General features: G+C 41.9%; 1 protein-coding gene across 2 annotated transcripts; it reads right to left on the reverse strand.

The window, feature by feature from the left end:
- rbm26 (RNA binding motif protein 26) lies at positions 1-23,957 on the reverse strand. Of its 2 annotated transcripts, none has more exons than XM_080426792.1 (22): positions 23,516-23,957; positions 22,864-22,982; positions 22,453-22,589; positions 22,225-22,316; positions 21,312-21,589; positions 19,372-19,656; positions 18,903-19,148; positions 14,326-14,466; positions 14,040-14,177; positions 13,551-13,662; positions 12,665-12,827; positions 9,984-10,175; positions 9,791-9,889; positions 9,638-9,706; positions 9,270-9,368; positions 8,680-8,754; positions 8,262-8,429; positions 7,844-7,948; positions 7,327-7,530; positions 7,007-7,093; positions 6,166-6,279; positions 1-3,391 (listed from the first exon to the last, which is right to left on the reverse strand). In XM_080426792.1, the coding sequence occupies exons 1-22, from the start codon at positions 23,572-23,574 to the stop codon at positions 3,302-3,304; spliced, it is 3,072 nt and encodes a 1,023-aa protein (XP_080282918.1). In that variant the 5' UTR covers positions 23,575-23,957; the 3' UTR covers positions 1-3,301. The 2 variants fall into 2 exon arrangements, with proteins under 2 accessions (XP_080282918.1, XP_080282917.1); XM_080426791.1 differs by having other exon boundaries at positions 9,791-9,892.

A 23,957-nucleotide genomic window follows, 5' to 3' on the forward strand; every position in this document is an offset into this window, starting at 1 on the left:
TGTTGTGGAGGAAAGGGCAACATAAAAGGATCAAAATGATAAACAGCTTATAGACCACAAGAGCAAATCTTATTTCTCACAATTATCCACGCAAGCCCGACAAGCACAAGGGGTGGCCCAGCCATACTGAACATGTGGACAATATCTGGTTATTTGTCCCATTATTCAAATGAGATGCCTGTCGAATGCAGGGAGCTGTGCGGTGGTTCTCTGCAGGTGGATAGCAACTCTTTACAGTCATTCAAGTGCAAAAGATTTCAACAGGCATAGCCTATATTGCGTCAACAATTAACAGTTTGGCCATTTGAAATACTACAGCCAGATGATAACATTGTCTAAGGCTTCACGACCAACAAACAGGAAAAACAAACTGAATGCCACACTAAGAATGCTTGTTACAATGGTGAGAAAAGGAAATACAGCCACCCTGACTAATACAATGAAACTGATAAACCATAGAAAATGCATCAGACTGTGATGAAAAATAAAATAAATAACTGCTGACCACCTGCCTTCTTTCTTTCTTGTCCGAGAGCATTGTCAGGTCATGCAGGCATAGTCTGGGGTCATCTATTCCTTGCAGGCAGCATGGTTTGATCTCTTGTAGGCAGCAGTAGTGATCACATCTACTGTTATCATGACACATTAACATTAATATAAAGTGCAGAATAATAACTTGTTAAAAAACAAACAAAAGTTCACTGCCTTAAGTGCTAAAATCTCAAGTTTGTTCATTTGAAGGTTTGACCTGATGGTGGCACTAGAGGAAAGGTCATGGGGTCATCTTTTCCTAAAATTTTCGATGGGCTGTTGGTCCTATGTATAGACCATTCCGTTTGTCTAAATAGAAATACAAATGTATGAAGTTATTCTACAGACATTAGGGGGTCAATTTGTATTGATCTTTTGTTAGGGATGCACAATATAGAAACATTGGCCTTTATCTGATTAATCTACCGAAAAATTGCATGCTCAAATCAACTGTTACTGATATTGCAATACAAGTTTGCAGTAAGGTTTACCTTACACCGGTTATACAGTAGCAGTGATTCTGGGTGCAGACGCAGACTTCTAACAAATTCTGCATTCTTATTATCCAATTTATTAGGCCTGCTGATGCACATATTACTTCCAACAGACCTGCTGTCTTCATCACAAAAGTATTTTTCAGCTTCACAGACGGAAATAAAATATAGGAAAAAACTGATACGATTTAGTTATATATTGCAGATACGGATATGACCGATTAATTGTGCATCCCTAACTTGTGTAAATAAATTATCTATATAGGCTAATCAGTCACTTCAAACATTGTGTGATGTATTGCTTTGCCCCTTTAAGAATGTGTTATTCAGAATTACTACATTAGATTTGATTCATTTCTAATTATATGTGCAAAGTTTGTATTTTATTCCTATGCCTGAATCGGTTACAAATCAGGCAAGGAACTCCCATGTAAAAGCCATGATGTGGCAAGAAAAGGAAGAAACCTCAGAAGGATCAGAAATGCGGGGAATCCCTTTCAGGATTGACAGGTGAGCAATACACCAGACAGGTGATGCGTCTCCCCATAGCCACCCCTTCTAAATATTTAGATTAAATACATGCTTCGTATTCGGAGCAGTTGATATTTTTGAGAGTACTTTTTGAGAATCTCCAGTGTACCTCCTCTAACCTGCTGCAGTTATCACATCAGATCCAGATTCTGCATTTGCCAGTATGGTATACATGTACATTCCAAAAACTTTGAATATTGTGGAATTAGTTTTTCAAATTATACATGAAGTGAAATCTTTAAACTTTTTATCTCGATACTTGATAGAGTTTATGAAAATCTAGAATTCAGCAAAAAGAGGATTTATGATAGAAAAATGTCAACCCTCTGAAAGGTACATTCATTGATGCTGCACTCAAGATTTGGCATGGGGCACCTTTACACAAAATACTACACCAATGCAAGTGTGGCATGGAGGTGATCAGCCTGCGACACTGCTGAGGTGTCATGGAAACCCAGGTTGCTTTGATAGCAGTTTTCAGGCAGTCTGTATTGTTTGGTCTGGTGTCTTATCTTCCTCTCGACAATAACCCATAGATACTCTATGGGGGTTCAGGTCAGGCTGGCCAATCAAGCAGAGTAATACCATGTCACGCATCCATTTGCTTGTAGTTTTGACACCGTGGACAGGTGCCAAGTACTGCTGGAAAAGGAAATCAGCATTTCCATAAAGAAAATGAACTTTTCCATGATTTTTTGGGGGGGAAATGCACTACGCAATACACGTACTAAACAAGTATAGCACATAGAATGTTCATTCTTCACAAGTAATTCTTTGTTCTCGTCATGGTTGAGGCCTCTTGTGAAAAGGTGCATGGTGCTGGTAAAATCCTGCTGATAAGACTGCACCTGTTAACAAAATGTACAACACAAAGTTTTCATTAGCTTTGCTGGTACCAAAATTGAGGTAGTCTTTTTTCGCAAATGTAATTCCCTTAGATAGAGATATATATATATATGTCAGTATAAAAATCTGAAAGCTCTAAATTGAAGTATTTGTGTACTATAGATCAGTGGTGATATTCTTACCGTGACACGAAAAATGATACTGAATACCTTCTCTTACAGATAAAAAAAAAAAAAAAGGAATTTCTATAGGATTTTACTCTTTTTGTGAAAAGGAAGGATGTTTTTGAAATGGTCTTCATTTTTTCCAACTTTTTTCTTTTGATTCATTTTTTTATTGCCGCATCATTTGTTTTTTTGATTTTTTTTGCAGCTGATATTTTTTTTCAGACCATTTCAATTCTTTATTTTTTTTTTACAATTCAAAGAAAAGCCAAAGAATTGAGAAGCATAGCTGTCATACAAATCATTAAAACCCATACATAAAATATTTACACATGAGCAACTATCCAGTGGTCTAAATACTACAGATCAAAACCAATTAAGTTGCAACATGGTTTCTTTTGTCTGTTAACAAGTTAAACACTTCAATCGTTTTGTTTGTCATGTCCGAACATTTCTTTAAGCAAAAACAAACAAAAAAAATTGTCAAGAGCTATTTCTACAGTGTAAGAATAAAAATTACCATTGCTGAAATTGATAAACACATTGAATTGAATCAAACATACACTTGGTACTTCTGACGGTACATAATTCTGCAAAAAAAAAAAAGTTAAAGTCTATAGCCAAAAATCAAATGTGCCTAGTCATTTTAAAAACAGGCATTGAAAACGTGTGAAGTCGTTGCATCAGCTGCTCTCTTCCACACAAGTGCAAGCTGCGGAGGGGGTCAAATGATCTTCATCTGCGCCATGATCGAGGCTCATTGTCGTCTTCCTCCTCGTCATCATCCTGAAGCAACGCGTCGTCACTCAGCGACTCTTCTTGGAACTGTTGGAAGAACACAGACTCAGCTCAATGGTTCATCTTGCTGCATTCTCTCGCTCTCTCTCTGTATTTATAGCTGTAGCTACTTTGACTAAGATCTGTAAAAAATATTTATAGCTGTAGCTACTTTGACTAAGATCTGTAAAAAATGTTAAGGGTATGATGAGCAGTAGTTGAGGATTTAGTGAACAATTATTATAATACTATTCCGGTATGAAGACTAGGTTATACGGTTTCCTTCGTTCACTTTAAATGTAAGACTTTTTAAGATTATTTTATACCATATTTAAGACCAACTTTTTAGGGATTGGTTGGAGGGGTTATGGCTGAAAAGATAATGTAACTGTATGTGTAAACATGTCAACCAGGACAATATACAAGTTAGTGCTTATTACTGAAGGCGGTTATTCCAGATGAAGGCGGTTTTGCTTGTATAAGAACCCAAAACACATAGCAAGCCTAAGTTATTTATCATCATTTAAAGTGTTACTGAAGTAAGTCGCATTAATGTGTTGAATTAAAAAACAAAAAAACATATTTTTTAATAATGGTGCAATCCAAATGGAGAAGTGACCATAATTAATGTCTGCATCTCCATCTCTTGACTCGTTCTGCCTTTATCCCTTTCCACCTTTTATTTCTGTAAATCTTGAATCAGCTGCCCTTCATGATCTGACTCTCCCAACTCTACTTGCTTCTCATCTCTTCCTTCGCTGTCTATAACTAATATCAGCCATACTGTTACAATCTGACAAACGATTATATTTCTACTGGTACTAGCTTAGAATTAATTAAATAGAGAATTAACGATGATCCCAAGTTAAAAACTGCGACAAGCTGGTTTCAACCGTTCTTCTGACTACTATGTAAAATGGAACTGGAAAAACAGTCTTCCCATTTACCACTCTTTCATTGAATCAAGTTTCATATATTGTTGACTGTCTCCACTGTACAATACCAGTGGTTCAGAGTGCAGAGTGTGATTCATCATCATTTTTACATGTATGATCATTTATTCATCACACCTACCGAAACAGAGTATTCCTTATTTATTTTAACTATTAGAACATAGAGAAGTACACCCCATGACAACGGGTAGATTAGGAATCTTAATCCTCATTCCAATAATACTGACTATTATGATGATCTAATTCAACAAATGACAATGGAACATTGTTTTGCATTAATTTATTAAGTTCCAAAGAGAAAAACTGTTTCCTCATGCATAAAGAATAAGAAAACCCCAAGGGTTCATATCTGGTGTTGCTTTGGCTAAGTGTAACTTGTTGTAAATGAGGAACTGGGAGGGATTTTCCGCACAGAATTCCATCTGCTACAAGACCCACCACCCCACCCGTTTCTATTGGATTCAGTTTGGCCATTCCCTAAACCACAATTTTGTATTTTTTAGCCACTTTGGGTCATTGTCATGTTTAAAAGTCCACCTTAACAATTCAGCTTCAGCTTTTTGATAGACTCCAAATTTTCCTCTGGTATTTTGTAGTAGAGTGGGGAATTCATGGATGATGCTATGCTGGCCAGTTCTTGAGGCAGCAAAGCAGCGCTAAACCGTAATGCTCCTCTACCATGCTCTACAGTTGTTTTGCTCAAAGATAGTTTTAGGTTTTCACCAAATATGACGTCTGGCATTGTGGCCAAATAAGTCAACATTGGATTCATCTGTCCAGACCACTTTGTCCCACTGCTGCTGTTCCTTCACCCAAGTGTTGTCAAACAAACCTCAGCCATGCATCTATACTCCTTTTTTGACAGCAGATTCTTCTTCTTGCCTGACCTGCCATGTGGATCAAATCTGTAGAGTCTCTTTGTGATGGTGGACACATGCACTTTGACATTGACTGGAGGCCAGAGTTACCTGTAGATACCTCGATGTTACCCTGGGGTTCTTAAGAGATTTCTCTGTGTATCTTTTAGTTCTTGGACTGAACTTGATTGGACAGCCTGGAGAGATTTCCAGTTTTCGGAAATGTTCTCTATAGATGATCTTTCGGACAGTGGAATGATTAACTTCATGAATAATTTCTGGGAAATGGTTTTAGACCCCTCCCGGACAAATAAGCATCAGCAATGAATCACTCCTCTCAGGGCCTCGGAGAGCTCTTTTGATTTCAGCAGGATGTTAGTCAACAGCAACCAGGCTTGCATTATTATGAGGCAGGGAATTTCATAATTACCAAAAGTAGAGCATGGATATCCAATCGGGTAATCAGGTACAGGACAGAATAATAGTCGGCAGACTCAAACTTTCTACCACGTTTGTGTTAATTGATAAGAGATTAACAGTTCGACCCCATAAGAATCTTCAGCAGGAAATTTAGGGGTGACCATATTACTTTCTTTAACGATGCTCCAATCATCTGCACCTGTTCAGTGCACCTGCTTCAACTTATAAGAATTTGATATGTTAAATGCGTTAGTTAACCCATTAAGACCTGAGGCGATTTTTTAAAATGTTTTCAAAATTTTAACAGTTTTTTGAAAAAAATCTAAAACATTTTTTTTCAAGATTTTTCAAAAATAGCAGATCTACAAGCTCGTAGCGCGGCACTCGGTGCCGCGCTATGAGCTTGTATATCTGCTGTTTTTGAATAGCCGAAGACATCTAAAGTGACACAGATGCGTTCCAGGTATCAATGGGTTAAGTACTTGGTTAGAATATTTTTCTTTCATTAGGTTAATGTTTAGAATATTTTTCTTTTGAAGTGGTATTTGCAAAGACAACCAAACTCCATGCCGAGTGTGAAATCGCCACTGACCTCATCATCCTCTGGCTCCACTTCATCTACATTCGCGGCGCCAAGCATAAGTGCCGGCTTATGCCAGGCCAAACGCAAAGGCTGGCTGTTCAACGTCACTCCGTGAAGCGCCGCCTGAAAGGATTTAATAAAAGAAAAAGAAATCGAATATTAAGTACAGGTGTATGTGTATGCACCTAAATGAGTATTGTAAGAACAATCGGCCTAAAAGAAATACAAAAGCTATACATACTAAAGCTGTATGTATACAGGTACATGTATAAGGCGGTATGTGTTCATGTCAATGAGGTCCAAAATTTTGATAAACCTTAGAGTGCCTGCATTATGTGTGGTTCAAAGTAGAGGTTGTGCGATTTGGATTTTTCAAAGCCGATACCAATTCTGATATTTTAGATAACAGGAATATCAACTGATGTTTTCTTTTTCTTCCTAGCAAATACATAATTAATGCAGTGAATTCTGTACCATAAAATGCATCTGATTCCACTGTCACTTGTGCATTTGCCTTTCATTCTAGACAAGCATGTTTTACCACATCTTACATTTTCTTTTTATACATCCAGAATACGTGCAATGCAATAAAAGTATTACACCAGATAATTCATATCTTTCAACAATGTGCATAAAGGTCTACTTTGAAACAAACAAAAAAAAAAAAAATGGAGGAAAATAAATTATTATAAATCTGCGGCCTTAGCAGCCGATACTATGTACTGATATGGTATAAAATGTAAATATCGGCCCGATATATCGGTTAATCCAATATATTAGATTCATATGATTTCACTGGTTCAAACCAAGTATTTTGTGTGTATGCATGTGCATTAAGTTGGGACCTCACCTGCTCTGCTTCAGCTCTGGACCTATAAGTGATGACTGCATGTAGGACATGTTCATCAATCTGGCAGTCTTCAATCTCACCAAATTGCTTCAGAGAGGAGGAAAGCATGAAAACACAAATGAAGATCACATGTAGCCTAATCAAACCAGCTATACGCTTCCTGCTCAATAAAACTAAGGCCATCATTGAAAATCACTTATTTACCCCCTCTATCAATCAAACAACCCCTAAAGTGGGGTTTTCCATCAAAAGGGCCATATTGGTACATAACTGGATATCAACCCTTCCACTCCCAGTAATGCAGTTTGAAGGTCACTTACAGCAAAATGTGGCAGCACGTCTACACGGTCTGCATCAGTGAAACCAGAGATCTCCAGCGCCCGTGGTCGATGGTCCACGACTGCATGATGCGGCATGCCTCTTCCCCGTCCTCTGGAACCCCTTCCCCGCCCTCTGAGGGAACCACGACCCCGAGAGTGGACTCCCCTGCCTCGTCCTGGTGCCAGGATACCCCGTTTGGCCGCCTGGGGCAAGTGAGGAGGTGAATGGAAGACAAAATTAAAACAAAGACCACAAATGTCTTGGGTTTTAACAGTAACCATACATTATTTTTGCCAAGTTGGCACAGCTACAACGTTCATTAAAAGCACAAACTGAACTGTGATAAAATGCAGTTTAGTGCCTACATGTTTTTGGTTACTTTAAAAACATTTTCATGCTCATTGGTTAGCGCATGAGCGCCCCCAAGTGGTTGCAATGTGAGTATCAAAATGTGGTTGCAATGTGAGTCAAAAAAAATAAAAATAAAGCACTGCCCTCCATTTCTACACCCCATACCTCAATCTGCAACTGAGTGTATTTAAGCTTTAACAAAGCAGTGTCCTCTCCAGCTTGCGCCTTCTTGTACAGGTCCAGTTCTGCATCCAGTAGTTCCTTCTGGGCCTGAACACAACAATACCAAGTACAATCACGCGCATGAAGATTTACTGAAAGATCCAACAATGATATAGACTAGAAACAATAGCTAGATACATTTTTGAATTGTTGTACTCAGGTCAGTAGCCCAATTGTTGAAATAAATTATACAAACTTGCATTTTAGCGCATTCACTTTTGTAATTTCGAGAAAATATAAGTGAAATCTTTGTGATTTATTTTACAAAAACTGGCTTTTGGGTTAAATATTTTAACTGACCTTAAAGTCTTAATTCGATTAAACATGCACCCATAGTGATGGAACAAGTTGAGCTTCCTACCTGGACCCTGCTCTTGGCTATGCGCAGGGGGTTGCTGCTACCAGAGATTGCCTTCATCTCCTCCTGCAGTTTTTTGATGCTATTGGTCAGAGTGCCCAATGTCTCCATGATCTTGGCCTTGTCCTCTGCTTTCATTGCTTTGTTCTTTTCTACCCTGTTAATGAGCAGCTATGGAAGATAAGAGACATTTCTTTAAGTACATCACAAGGTGTTTTTTCTCTGAATGTAGACATGTACTCTTAAACAGATGTTGGTGTCTTATGTACCTGTACATAAGACCTAACAATTACCTTGAACCTTGTCCTAATATGGTTGTATCAAAACTCCAACATTAAGTCAGCAACATATTTGGTCATGGTCAGACCAAAACAATGAGGATAGGTATCTGCTCAGACGCAATGATCTCAGAAGATCTCACCTTCTGCGCCTCAATGTGCTTCTCAAGGATCTCCTGCTTCTTCTTCCTCACGTCCTGCTGGAGCCTCAGTGCTTCCTGTGAAAGGAACCATGGGAAATGATCAGTAAGTTCAAAAGTGGAGAAAAAAGGCTCAACAGGCCAAAAACAACCAATTATTAAGAATGGAGTATCCACTTGAATATGCAAATAAGATTGTAATGAACTAGTGTACATTGTACACGTAATGGTTTATTAAAATGTACATCTCCATAGTGCCAATATGGAGAGCTGGGCACAGTAAGCAGAGGTGCGTTAACCACAGGTCTTCCTCAGGCAGTTAACTTTATCGTCATAGCTTGTTGACTGTCCTTTGGTTCTAACGCACCAAACCCACCAAAAGAGCGTCGGCACACACGCTGCACAACTGTTCTGACCAAACCTCGCCAAACCGGGACTTCTGGTCATTCTACATACAATGTATTTCTATGAGAATACGTGCGGACAAGCTTTTTCTTTCTGCCCAGTGTAGAGGAAAAAAAGATCTTCAAGTGTGCGAGCAGACCATCGGTGGGCATCCTGTGGGTTTCGTGTTTAAGCCTGTATGCTCTCACCCGTTTCTTCTTCAGGGCTTCCACAGTTGTCTTCTGAACAACCTTCAGGGCAGCAGGGTTGTACACAGTCTTAGTTAGACCTGTAGACGTGGAAAACACCTGAAAATGGGATAATATTAAGAAAATAAGTGGTTTATCGAACATGAAACAGGGGCAATGAGAATACGTCGGTTTATGCCATCTCCTAATTACACACATTGCACCCGTTTTCAGGAAAAGAGCTGAGAGTGCGAGAGCGAGAGAGAGAGAATAAGCCATGGTGGTTACGATAGGTTAAGCCTGTAATGCGTGGTAAGGAAATACACCGCTGCTAAAAGGTTTTGGCCAGAGACAGCTAGTGAGACTGGCAAATGAAGGGAATGCATTACCTTCTCAACAGGAGCTGTTGGTTTGGCAGCAAATCCCAGACGCTCCTTCACTGACATTTTGGTAGCATTCTGAACCAAAAGAGAATATCATTATGTTCTGCAAGTTCTGACTAACACATATGAAAAAGTGCAACCGCACACCTGCACACACACCTGAGAGGCTATGGCTGACTCTTGGAGGGTCTCCGAGTTTCCAGTGATCAGGGGTCCAAGGCGGTCTTTGACAGATTGTTTCAATGTGCTGGCTGCGGGCTGCTAGATGTTAGGTTATGGGAGACAGGGGTTTAATGTTTACAATAAATTACATCCAGTGTGGCCAAGTATTTAAATAAGGAGAGATCCTTACCATGAGCGTCTGTAGCTGAGGCTGGTTCTGTGTGTGAGACTGCCCTAGTCCCTCACCTCCATCCTCGCGGTACCAGTGTAATCTGATGAAGCGGTTGTTGAGTACAGCCTCGGGGCTCTGTATGGCTCGCTTAGCCTCTAAAGGGCAGGCAAACTGGATCAGCGCCCCCTCTGGGTCATTCTGATAGGCCACCTGTCGGAGGGAGAATATGAATAGGGGTTGGTACATCAAGGCATGAATATGGTACAAAAAGTGTCATTGACACCAATGATGGCTTACATAATGCAGTTTAGATACTTTTGGAGCCTGCTAAGGATATTCATTATTGACAGAATGGGGCAGAAGCTGCAGTTGGTGTTACAGAATTGCATAAATATGGATTTTTGACAGAATGAAGCAGAAGCCACAGTTGGCGTTACAGAATAGCAACAAAAAGGGATACCCATGCTTTCAGGAACATTGTGTTATTCAATTATGAAAACAAAGTTATTACAAACATTTGTTTGTTTGAATGAATTATAGACAGAGCAGGTATTTATAAACAATGTTGTCAGTTATTCCCTCTCCCACAACAAAAGAAAACGTATAACTCCATAGTAATTATAACTACACACGTCCTGATCGCTACTTAGCAATCTTTGTTCAATAAGTTTCAAATATTGTCGACTTTCAATCTCTAGGGTTCGGGTTGTATCTCGTCTTTGTGCCAGATGCAGTATAAAATGTGAAATAAATGTTTATCAGTAACATGCAGCCCTAATGCACATGTATGCCTATTGCCTGCATGTACATGTATGTACAAGATAAGACATTCAAGTACAGTTCAGACTTCTCACCTGCTCATAACACTGGAACAGCAATCAAACACATTAGACACCACAAAGACAAAGGCAGTCATGCACGTGGGCACACAGATATTTGAGGGCTTTGTAATACGATGGCTTGTATTTTCTTCCAAAACAAACAGGGGGATGGCTTCCCATATTAGTTTATTTCAGTGCTTCTCAACCTTTTTGGCTGGCGAACCCCAAATAGACTTGACCAAGTCACGCGACCCCCGTCCGGCCGTCGGGACCGATCTAACAATATACACGCACTGAACAAATGTGAATGCATGTGGCGTGCATGTGCGCACACTTACATAACACGTCCGTGCACGCATAGACTGCTATAATTGATAATAGGCTAAATAAAATTGCGAAACAAACTATTTTTGTTATTTAATGTACATTTGTGGCTTTAACTCTTTCAATGCCATGCTTATTTATGGGATTTTGGCTCTGAGTGCCACAGCAAAATTCATTGTAAAAAAAAGTGCTTAGGAGCCGAGATACAGCCTTTTTCAGTAAGTAGTTAAACAAAGAGTGAATGGAGCAGCAAATCTTAAAATCATCATATCTTGGGTTCTGAACATGTTTTAAAAATAAATAAATAAAGAAAAAAGGTTTATATATTTTTTTCCATGATGTCTTTGACGTCATGTGGCACACGGGGCGTCAGGCCACGTGACGTCTTTGACGTCATGTGGCACTGGATGAGTTAATGTACATTTTCTTAAACAGGTGTTTTGATAAGTGGATTACTATTACGGTACACTCGAACTGTGCATCCGAGAGAAAATGTGCACTTTCCCGCAGCTTCAGCAGCCACGGAGTAAACAAGCTAATGAAATCAGCTCCTGGCCTTAAAGTGGACTGACTTAAGGTAGACCAGTAATAATTTTGCCTGCGCACTTCACCGGGTAAGGACTAGTAACAAATAATTCTGGCCTTAATCGAGAGTTGATTGCAAAGAAAAACGTCTCCCCATTTCAAACACTCATCACAGCAGTCCTGCCCTCTATGGGTTGAAAACATTAGCAAAATACTGATATTGTGTTGTAATCCACGCCAGAGTCCTGCAACGGGCCGGGTACCCGCGGATACCCGACGGGTACCCGCGTTTGACGGGTGAAAACGGGTGAAAATTTTACTTTGATAAGATCACAGGTACTGGGACGGGCGGTACTGAACTAATCGCGGGCGGGTATCATTTTATTGTGAAAATCAGAGAGCACTGTTTCCACCCCAAACGTCATTTGTGTAACTTAACACAGCACAACTGCATGGAGCACACTGGTCAGTTATCTTAACTCACAAAAACACATTGAACATCCTGTTAAACCTTCAAATTAAAACCATCTGACGACGTAAACAACGACACATGTGTGCTGCGTAGATGTGTGTTCGCGCTCGTGGCTTAAGCTCGCTTCTCCGTCTTCACTTGATTTCTGTACGAACTTGACCAATGAATGTAGCGCTGTTGTCTTTTTCAAAACACTTTTCAATAGGATTTACATTTTACTCTGCATGTAATCACGGTTAAACGGGCGGACAACGGGTCGTTTATTTGACGGGTGGGTCTGGTTTGTATTTTGAAATAATCACGGGTGACAGGTCGGTCTACGGATCTGAGTATTGACAGGCGGGGCGGGCGCGGGTTCTCAAAATTGGACCCGTGCAGGAGTCTGATCCACGCCTCTGGAGTAAACCCCAACATCATGCATACAGTCATGGCCATCATTGGATGCACTTGTTTAAGTACTCCGAGGCAGGCATCAACGTACTGGTCAGGCCTTTTCAGAGTCTCTGAATCAGGGAGGACCAATTGAACAGGTAAACTGAGGCAGATAAGCATCTGACCTGGAGGTTGACGATGGTGCCAAACTTGCTGAAGTGCTCGTTCAGCTTACTGATGTTGTTGAGCTCATGGGGGATCTGGCGGACCAGCAGCTTGGCGTTGGCAGAGTTGAACGGGACCCTCTTGTGGTAACCCTGGTGGTTTGGTGGTTTGCTGAAGTTGGGTCTGAGTGAGGCATTTTTAAACCAGTTAGATAACATTAATCTGCTCTACACATCTACTGTAGTACAGTGGTTTAAGGGTACATGTATCCGCACTGAGCCATTCGGTGAGGACTAGTGAGTTGACCCACTGAGCCATTCGGTGAGGACTAGTGAGTTGACCCACTGAGCCATTCGGTGAGGACTAGTGAGTTGACCCACTGAGCCATTCGGTGAGGACTAGTGAGTTGACCCGCAGGTGGAAATACAAAGTCAACAAATAGTCTTTACATTACGTTAACATAGATACACCAGGTAAGCAGTTGTTTGACAACCTGTAGTACTATCTATCCTTTTATAATGTGTTTTACAATGTGAGTGGAACTGAAATGTACAACTCTGGGTTCCACTCAGTATCAATTTTTGTGTTTTTTTTTTTTATCTATGCAAAACAGTGGTGGTTGATCAGTGGTGGTTGATCAAACAAGGACCATTCGTCATCGGGCCAATGTTGTTAACAAAATTGTTTACATAAAAAGAATGTAAAGCAATTCTATGTTTTCCATTTTCTGTCTTTCCTGTACCGAACATTTACTAAACCGTGATCCCCATAACGGAGGTACGAAACAATGAGTTCTGAGTACCATTAGTACTTCCAACATATGCTACAGGTTTATTTCACTTCCATTTGATATTTTCTTTAATAGGACATTCATCAGTTGCATCTTTGCAGTGGTAGCCATCTTACTTGTCAAACCAGGGTTTCTTCAAGGGCATGCTTCCATCATGGGAGGCGGGCGGTCTCTTCCTAGGGTCAGACTCCATGACAACCCTCATATTATTGTTGTTTGAATTATTATCTGGGAAGGAGAAACGGCAACATCAGCATACAGTTGTTTGAAAGAGAAACAGCGAAAGATTGATGTATGTGGAAACCATGGCTAGAGGCAGATGAGTAAGACTAGCTACACTGTTTCATACTAAGGTGTGCATTGCATTGCATTGCAGTTGCAAGAGTAGCATGTATGAACAGCCCCACTGCGACTAGGTAGTGTATCAATGACTCCTGGCATTCTCTCAGTTTCCGTTCCAAATAAACTCGAGAAGGTTTCTCCGCTCTGCCCTTCTGTCAAACGTTATCAAAGTAGATCAAAATGATGAGACACGACAGGTCAGAGAGAGAAGACTGTTGGTTCATTTTTTAGCCTGTGCTATGGTAAAGAAAAAAGGTAAATACCTCTGTGTGGCAGGTCCATTTCCGCCATGGTGAGGCCTATCAGGTTGGGTCTCTGAGCATTGACCCGGCGGTAAATAGGCCTGCAGGTACTGGTGATGCTGGGAGCCTCTGGGTTGTACACATCGGTCTCATAGGCGTCTGGTCAACAGAAAGAGGAGAACTAAACATGTTAAAACAGTTCAATTTAACAGCAGTCGAGAGAAATGTACAGCTACTCCCCCATCCCCATACGCTTGTGATGCGTTTTAGCACCCACGACACGAGGCAGTCCTTCTGTCAGTCTTACCGGGAGTGAAAGGTGGAGCAGAGGCCTGGGGAAGCGAGGGGCGGATTCCAGAGATGACGATGGTGGGAACTGAGCTAGTGACAGAGTTGGGGGGACCGTCCATGCCCGAGGCTTGCAAAGGAGGAAGAGGAGGAGGAGGGCCTGGACGGAACGGAGAACAACAAATAGGAAATGTAATATGGTGGGTAGACTCAATCAAGCAATATAATGAAACAGCCATTATAGACATACTTTGAGCCTATAAAAGCACAGTAGGCCCAGGTGCATGCTAAGTAGGCGATTGGTTTTTCAGCTAGTGCTATAACAAACTTGTTAATACATGTTAGTACACAATTCTTTCATTCTTATATATGTCACAGTACGTTTGGAGAACCAGTACGATTGAAGACAGAGCGCTCGTTTTTAGGCACGGGGCTCCTTCGGGGCGAGGCGGGGCTTTTCGAGACAGGGTTTATTAGCGAGGCTCGCGAGGAGGAGGAGGAGGACGGCGCTGCGAGGCGGGGGGTTATTACGCGAGGCTCGCGAGGAAGAGGAGCCTCCTCCTCCTCCTCCTCCTCGCGTTTTAAACCGTCCCGTCCTCTCCTTCTCTCCTTCTCCTCCTCCGAGGAGGAGGAGAAGGAGAGCGCGGAGAGGCGGGGCTTTGATGCGCCGACGGAGACCTGTCTTTTGTTGTTCCCCCCCACATAGCAACCAGGAAGCTACGCTAGGGGAACCATAATATCTATGAGGGGAACGCTGAACACGCGTTCACACGCACGGCGCGCCGACTTAGTGGAGCTTGAGGCCGAGGAAGCGCGCCCTCGCGCCTCCAGGCGCGAGTGCCCGCGGTGACCGGCCGACGCTCCACTAGTCGACTCAGCGCCGTTTGATTTGTAAACCGATAGGGACAGAATAGTTCTTTTCATGGATCACTGTGTGTGTGTGTGTGTGTGTGTGTGTGTGTGTGTGTGTGTCAGGGAGAAAGTAAAACAAAAGCCAGAACATAATAAAAGTATCTAAACAGTCCTGCTTTCAATAAACCAAAAAAAGCATGAGCGCGTGCGCGTGTGTGTGCGCGTGTGTGTTTGTGTGTGTGTGTGTGTGTGTGGCCATATATGTTTGTGCACAAGCCTGGCTTGTGGCTCCCTCTAGTGCTGGGTGGGTGGTAAAAACGAGCGCGCATTCTTCAATCGTACTGGTTCTCCAATCATACTGTAACATATACATGCTTTAATGTAGGGCTGCACAATATATAGTTTCAACACCGACATTACAATGTACTTGTGCAATAGTGACTCATTGTACTAAACCACTTCCACTTCTTGACAGAAAATGTTAACTATCAAGCTCTGCATTTTTTATTAATAATCTGAAGAAAAACAGCATAGTCCATCTGATAAATCATTATTTAATCACTTCTTGGTAACTGGTCTTGCACACACAATCCGCAACAGCAGATATGCAGCTGCAAGCTCTGGTGTTAGGTAACGGTTCTAATCCATTCATGGTTGATTGTTATCATTTCATACTGTACGTGACATTAACTCATTGCAGGCAGGGCGCTAAAAAAGCAAGAGTCATGCAGAAAGATAAAAAGGCTAAACTGACTCTACGCTCAATGTGACTACGATCAACTGTGCGGAAATACTTTAATAAGTATTGGTGAGTTTATTACCGCAGTTCAACAAGTTAGATTGGGGACGTGACGTCCTGAATTTAATATACAAACCAGCTGTACAAACAGTGTCTCTATAATTAGAAACACTTGCGTTTAAAGGAACATGATGGTAATAACACAAGTAAACAAAATCATGATTCATATTTATTCATAAGGGCTTGCTGATGTAATGATGCAGTACATTTGCGTTTGACGGGAAGTAATTAAAACTGGACTTTTAGGGACTTGTTTTTACATAAAAATACACAAACATTAATTTCTTTTCTTCAATGCAGTTTTTCAAAATTGCGATTAGGAGATCAACTTTCTGAAGCAACGGCAGAAATGAACAGGGAGTCATGTTCCTTTTTTCCCCACCACAAGATGGCACTATGACTCTAAATCACCATTACATTGGGTTGGACTCAATGGATAACCTTTGATGCTATAAAATGACATTACATTAGTTGTTAAATAAATCTGTTGCACATAAAACATGTAAAAGTGGGATATACTGCAATTCATTTTCAGTTCAATTTTCAATTTCATTCCATTCATCTGTCCAGTAACCTGGAGCACTTTATTTTGAAATTTGCTTGAGTGAGAGGCAAGCAGACTTGCTCTCACAAGGGACAAAAAATGCGATATTCTGAAATCAAACCCTTGTCTTGGGCATAGTTAGATAATACTCCTTTTAAATAGGCTCTGTGCTTAATCGTAGTCCACTAACTTCCGGATATTTTTTCCTAGGAATTGAGCTTGAACTGTACTGTAGCTCAGGCCCCTCTTCCACCAAAAGAACTTTGTTCTAGACCAGTGCCGTTCAAGATTCTTGGAACCTTGGTGCTTTCTAGCCAACCGGCCGCAACCGGCTTGCGTTTCCACCAGATTTAACCGGAGCTATTGTACTCCGGTTCAGTTGGTGGCACTAATGTACTATAAATATTGAAAAGAAGAAGGATACGTCATACACGCGAGTGTCGTTTTCCTACCCTATCACTATTACTTGCCAACACCCCCACCAATACTATGTGGCAGCGTGGCATGCAATGTTAAGCATTAGACTTCCAACACCAACCTCCCGATATCGAATTCCCCTCCCGGCACTTTGTATTTATCTATTATCTTATCTAAAATGCATCACAAATTATTTTATTAGGAGTTAGGTTAAGGCAAAAACTATGCCTAAACCCAAATCCTTATCAAATTTTAGATGAGACAAATGCAAAGCGCCAGGAGGGGGATTCAATGCCGGGAGGTAAAAATTGTAAGTCTGATGCTTAACGTTGCGCGCTGAGTCATAGGGCATTCACAACTAATGAGTTTTACTAGTCGACTCATTTGACCAAGTAGTAGTCGACTAGTCGAAATTAACATAAAAAAAAGAAATTACATTTTTTTTTTTTTTTTTTAGGGGGGCATTGTTTTAATGCCATCCTACTAATATATTACTACTATTATTATTATCCTCCTGCCCTTATTTTTATGGTATTTTAAGGGAAGCGCTTCTGGCACAGCAGCACAGCACCACAGCACCGTCTCCAAGGATCCCCATTGCCCTGTTACAGGGTGAATGGAGAACCAGGTAGATTGAAGAAGGCGCGCTCGTTTTTACCACCCACCCAGCAATTCTGTAGAAGCAACACTAGAGGGAGCCACGAGCCAGGCTTGTGCACAACATATATGGCCGCGACCATACACACACACACACACACACACACGCGCTCATGCTTTCAATTTGGTTTATTGAAAGCAGGACTGTTAAGATACTTTTATTGTGTTCTGGCTTTTGTTTTAGTTTCTCCCTGACACACACACACACACACACACACACACAGTGATCCATGAAAAGAACTATTCTGTCCCTATCGGTTTACAACTCAAACGGCGCTGAGTCGACTAGTAGAGCATCGGCCGGTCAGCGCGGGCACTCGCGCCTGGGGGCGCGAGGGCGCGCTTCCTCGGCCTCAAGCTCTACTGAGTCGGCGCGCCTCCGTCATGGACAAGCGTGTGCGTGTGAACGCGTGTTCAGCGTTCCCCTAATAAACCCCCGCCTCGCAGCGCCGCGTCCTCCTTCTCGCGAGCCTCGCTAATAAACCCTGTCTCGAAAAGCCCCGTCTCGCACCGAAGCCCCGTGCCTAAAAACGAGCGCTCTGTCTTCAATCTACCTGGTTCTCCATTCACCCTGTGACAGTTATACTAGTCGACTAGTTGGTGAAAGCCCTACGCTGAGATGACATTTGGTATTGCAGGGTTTGGGGATGTGGTCTGCTCATGTGAGAGGCAGCTCCCTGTTAACACATCTGGATCCCTTTTTTACGTGCATTTAAGTCCTGGTTTTGGTTGGATCATTTCATTTTTGCTTTGGCAATGTAAACGTATCTTTTGTCATGCTTATATTACGTTTTTTTATCCCGATTTATCTTTGGCTTTGTTTATGTTTACATATCGCATCAGTGTCTTCCGTCTTCCAACCTACGGATTATTGACACGCCCACGTTTGTCGTCACAGTTCAAAAGATGAACCACTGATTTTGTGGTTCCTGTTCTGAACTAACTTTTAGAGTTCGGAACAGATTTTCAGTCAAACACTGGTTCAAAATGAGGCGGGAAGAAAGAGCCGAACCAGTTCAACCCCGGTGGAAAAGGGGCCTCAGACAGCCTGTGATTAACTGGCACAGGGGGAAGCAAGTACTCTTTTGGTTGCGATTTGCAATTCCATCTACCACGGCTTGCCTTCTTGGACTGAATCTGTTTTTAACACATTTTTGACCGAAATCTAAATATGTTATTTGCTGTCCTATAAATTGTGCAGCTGCAGGATGACTATAATTGCTGCATTGGGTCACATATTTAAATACAATAGAATACAACTAATCATCTACAACTAATCATCAACATACTGTGAACGGCTGTTAACTGCTGTCATGAATATCCCTACCTGCAATAGGTGGAAGGCTTGGTGGTAAGGTGCCTGGTGGGGGCACAGGAGGCCGTAGGTTCACAGGAGGAGGGTTCAAGAGTGGAGGTGGGGGCGGAAGGCCTGGTGGAGGCTGTGGTGGGTCCACACCAGGGATGGGTGGGGGTTGGAAGGGGAGCATGCTGGGTAAATTAACATCCTCCACTACAACTGGGTCACTTCCATGGTCAAAGGGGCACATGTCCCCTCGCATGCAGAAGCCCTTCTCTGAAAAAATACAAAAAGAGAAATAATAATAATATGAGACAGCGCAGACATGTGCAACTGAAATACTGCAAATCACAAGCTTGACAAACAATATACAATATTTTCAAAAACTGCTTTGGGTGGTCATTTGTAGCAGTAATAGCCTTAAATGCTAACATTGGGATAATCGAAGAGCTGATCAAAGTGATCAGCGATTTCAAACACAGTCTCCACTCATCCTCACCATCATAGTCACGGCAACGCTTCCTCTGCTGAGGGGGGGGTGGGCCCCGGATGAAGGGGCCACGCTCCCCAGGGTGTTCTGGCCGGAAGTCTGACCAGCTCTCTGTGGTGGTGTTGTTACCGTGGTGATGGGTGGGCGCGATAACCGTGATGGTGCTGCTCAGCGTTGGCACAGGGAAGTGTGAAGTGGATGGTGGGGACACCAGGGTTGCCGGGGTGTAGCCCTCACTGCCCTCAGACCTGTCCACTCTGTCATGGTCAAACTTCAACTTCCCAGAATCACGCTCTGTAAAGTGATGGGGACACAAAAACACTGTTAACACATGGGGTGCCAAAACCGTATATATACGGTTTTGCAAAAGGCGCAAAAAGTGACGCGGAGTGGCAAAACCGCATTTAAACGGTTTTGGTGTCTTTTAGTTTTTTTTCCACACGGGAGGGGCTAGAGCAGCTCTGGGAGTACCCATTGTGATCCTGAGAAGGATAGGCCAGATGGATCACCGAAAAAAAAAACATGGCTCCCCATCCGCTTCCTGTCTATTTCCTTCTTTAAAACGTCTGTATCTCCGAATCTGTTTCCGGTGGGGAAAACCGGTCATGCGCGATGCACGATCCCTCCCCGTTGTAACTCGCGAGTGAAATGTTATCGTTCCAGGATGTAGCCAGGGTCATCGCGCTACATGAATGCATGTTTTTTTACGTGGATTTGCTCGTCGTGGAGTCTAGAGCTTTAAACAGCAAAGCGCAGTCAATGGGGAGAATGCTGGCACCCACGGTAAGTTGTTATAAAAAAATCCAGGCACCCAATGTGTTAACAATAAAACAAAGAACCCTGATACGTCCAAGGACAGAATGAAGATTATATACAGTAAAGGGAATTGGAAACATTAACAGTGAGGATTTTACAGTGTTCGTGACGTGTCCTTCTCTATTCACAGGTTTGGACATTTATAAAACAAACAGTTTTTCCATTAATCGCTTTATTCTTAACACATTGAATGCCAGTCGCGTAGATCTACGCGAACCTATTTAAAGCCGCAGCGTGCCAGTCGCGTAGATCTACGCGAACCGCCGATTCCCATTGAAATTGCCCCAGGTGCACTTTCCGAAAAATTTTTATCCATTTCCGTTTCCGGTTTCCGGTCGGAAACAGAATTATTCGGGTTCCGTTTTTTTCGATCGTATCCGCTTCCTGTCTGGGATCCTGTTTAAAACTCGATTTTCTCGGTTGTTGTTTTTCTCCTCGCTGATCACTGTTTAGCGTTGATCCACTGTATCTTCAAGATGGCGGCTCGCATTTGGAAACTATTTTCGCTGGCCGTTTCTCACAGATCCGCTGTGTGTTTAGAACCAAATGAACGCGCACTTTTAACTTATTTAGCGAGGTCTGTGGCGACATGAAAAAAACAAAAAAACAACAATAAAACGCTGGCACTGGTGAGTACATTATGAGATTAAACTCTGGCATGGAATGTGTTAAAGATCGCAATTTCTTTTACATTTTCGCCTAAAGTCTTTCAAATGTAACTTACCTGAATAACTGAGTCAATGTTGGCTTATCATCACTGCATGGTTATTGGTTAATAAGTCATGGATATTTGAATTCTTCATTCATAAATCTATATGTTCAATCTATGTTTTAACAATACATACAACAACAAAAATTACCTACACAATAAAGTTCACTGTATTGGATTTAAGTCTCTGCAAGTTTATTTTGATGCCTTCCTGAAATGAATCCAATGGCCTTATTGAAATAAAAAAAACTACTTTTATGCTTTGTAAAATGGCCAACAGTAATGTGAGAAGATAATATGAGAAGAGACAAACATTAAACAGCTTGTTATCTTTAGTTTCATTCAATCTTTTCATGTAGTTGCTCATGCCCAAACAGTCTACCTACATCTGACGTCAGTTTATAGTCATCGTTCAGGTTCTTACCTCTACTTCTGCTGCGGCTCCTGCTGGGTGTCCTGCTCCTGGTGCGGTCTCTGTCCCTGTCTCCTCTATCCCTATCTCTCTCTCTATCCCTGTCCCTTTCTCTGTCACGATCTCGAGCATGATCCTTGCTCCAGCTCCGGCTACGACTACGGCTGAAACTGCGACTGCGGCCCCTCCTTCGGTTGTAGCGATCACGGTATGAGTCCCTTCTTTGGGGATTGCGGTCATAATCCCTCTTCCTGGAGCGATCGTCCCTCTTGTTCCTTTCATCCACTCTCCTGAGAATTCAAGTAAGAAAAAGGCAGGACTTGAGCTTAAACCAGGGCATGAAACTTGTTAGTAACATTAACTGATAGCTAATAGCTAATTGGATAATAATAAAAATAACAGCGCATCACAATGATGTAACCACCAGCCAAACACGGGTAGATATATTAGGGTGTCTGGTAAATCTGTCTACCAAATAATGCTTCATCTCTTCTGTAGTGCAGGGAATCAAAAACCACAAAGAACCACAGAAAGGTCACTACACATCACCTCTGCATTGATTCATAAAAAATCAAATCCTGTAGATCTCAGGATCGACATGGGAACGGTGTGGCTACGATGTGGACCTCAGACGTCATGTGGCCAGCCAAGATCCACATGATTCGATGTTTTATAAATCAATTGAGGTGATACGTGTGCGTGGGCATTTACTTTTCTATGGATCTTTGAGGGATGGATTCCATGCACCACAGACAAAGCAAGTGGTGTGCATATTGCTTTCTATTAATTTGGAATATCTACCAGTATTTGACTGGTGGTGGTTAGTGTTAAATACCCACTTTTAATACCAACTCACTCACAGAGTGACACTTACAAAGATACATGACGACAAGTCAAAAAGATGGAAACAATCACAACCACGTACCTGCCATCTCTGCTGTAGCGAGAGCCTGATTGTGGGGGGCTGTGATTCACTCGCCGAGAAAATTTCTTCTCCCTGTCTTCGTCCCGATTTGGCTACATGGAGGGGAGACAACAAAATCACCATTGTAAACGGAAATCACAGATTTACAACCGAACTCAATGAAATGCGTTTGGTGACGTTTAACTTATACAAATATGACTTTACCAAGTGACACGATCAGCAAATTACCTCATCTTTTTTCTGCTCTTCCTTCTCTACTTTCAGGTTAACGTCGGCTTTTACCACAGAGGTTGGCTGTTCCAGTGGAGGGAGGTAGCTTTTGTCGTTCACAGCTTCAAACAGCCTGTCCACAAATGTCTGGGTCTCTAATAGAACACAGAGGTGGAACACAGTCACAAAACATACTTCAACTTCAAGGTGGTTAGGGGCAGTGGTCCTCAAAGTGGGGTCCAGGGACTCTCTGGGTTCCTTTAGGAGGGGGTCTAAATTGACCTTTACAAGTCTAACTCTGACAGTGTACAAATGAATTTGTTTTCATTTGTGCACTGTCAGAGATAAGGGGAGACCTTGACATTTTTAAGTTAGAGAACCACTGGGTTAGAGGCGTGCATTAACTGACATATTTATGGAAATCAGTACCTTTCTGAAGAAATACATCCAATTGGTCGATGCACAGGGCTTTAAGTTCCTTCTCAGTTTTGTCTTTCTTCACCAAAGCTACGACATACTTGGCGAGGGCAGAGGGATCTGCATCACAGCTGTGAGAGTGAAGGACAAAAAACACAACGTTGACAAATTGGATTAGCACAACCATAAGAGGTAGTTGGACTGTTATTTATTTAGACTGCCAACCATAATAATTTCCACGAGACTCATGATGTCCACATGCATAAATGATACGCTACACCAAGACACAAACAGATGTCTAACTTCATCCATGTTAATCATCAATTTCTCTCAGTTTGGCATTTAGCAAAGCTATAGCTACTTGCCAGTGTTGCCAGGTTTTGAGAGAGAAGCAAGCTATGAAAACAAGACCAAAAGAAGCGAGCCCTTCGCCCTTTAAACATAATACATTGACTATTTGAAAATAGCTTATCTACAAGCTCACAACGATGAATATATTTAGGAAACACTGGCTTAAACATTAGGAAACAAGCCCCGAATAAGACACTTTAGAAACAAGCCCATAAAAACGCAACCCACCAATATTTTCAAGCAACTTAACAGAAAAGCAAGCCCAAAAGTCACTTATAATAACAAGCAGACATGGCAACACACTGCTACTTACATTGGCTCAAGGGTTTTGGAAAGCCATGTTTTCAAGGCATCAAGGTTTTCAATAATCATTTTAGATAAGATTTCCCCCACAGAGGATAGTGTAACGTTAGCTAGTGTAACGTGTGTTATCTGTCCACGACACAGAGAGTCGACATTAGCTGTAGGACCACAAGCAAGATCTAATGGTCTGTATCTCCAAGTTGTGCTGCTAATGGCAACGTTAGCTTAGCCGCGTTAGCTGGCTAGCCTAGCAGATGCCTAAAAACGTGCTCAACGATTCTCCGACTTATTGCGACTCCTTTATTAAAGAAATGCATAGACTGAGAGACTGTTGTCGCCGACAGCTACTCCAATTAACGACACAGTGTCAACGACTGCTGTTATTTTTGCGTAATTATAACAGGCGCATCTCCTCCACACTCCACTTGTCAATTATTATCTCTCTTTTAGCT

This window comes from Gymnoscopelus braueri, assembly GCF_963280865.1.
Source record: "Gymnoscopelus braueri genome assembly, chromosome: 1".
NCBI classification, from domain to species: Eukaryota; Metazoa; Chordata; class Actinopteri; order Myctophiformes; family Myctophidae; genus Gymnoscopelus; species Gymnoscopelus braueri.

What these genes read in the sequence shown, in the direction of transcription:
- rbm26 (XM_080426791.1), bottom strand. Translation starts at nt 23,574, where the DNA reads ATGATTATTGAAAACCTTGATGCCTTGAAAACATGGCTTTCCAAAACC. An exon ending in AAGAAACCCTGGTTTGACAA is followed by an intron (nt 12,828 to 13,550) that starts GTAAGATGGCTA and finishes TGCCTCACTCAG; the next exon opens with ACCCAACTTCAGCAAACCAC. An exon ending in TGGAGCCAGAGGATGATGAG is followed by an intron (nt 3,392 to 6,165) that starts GTCAGTGGCGAT and finishes TTCTTCCAACAG; the next exon opens with TTCCAAGAAGAGTCGCTGAG.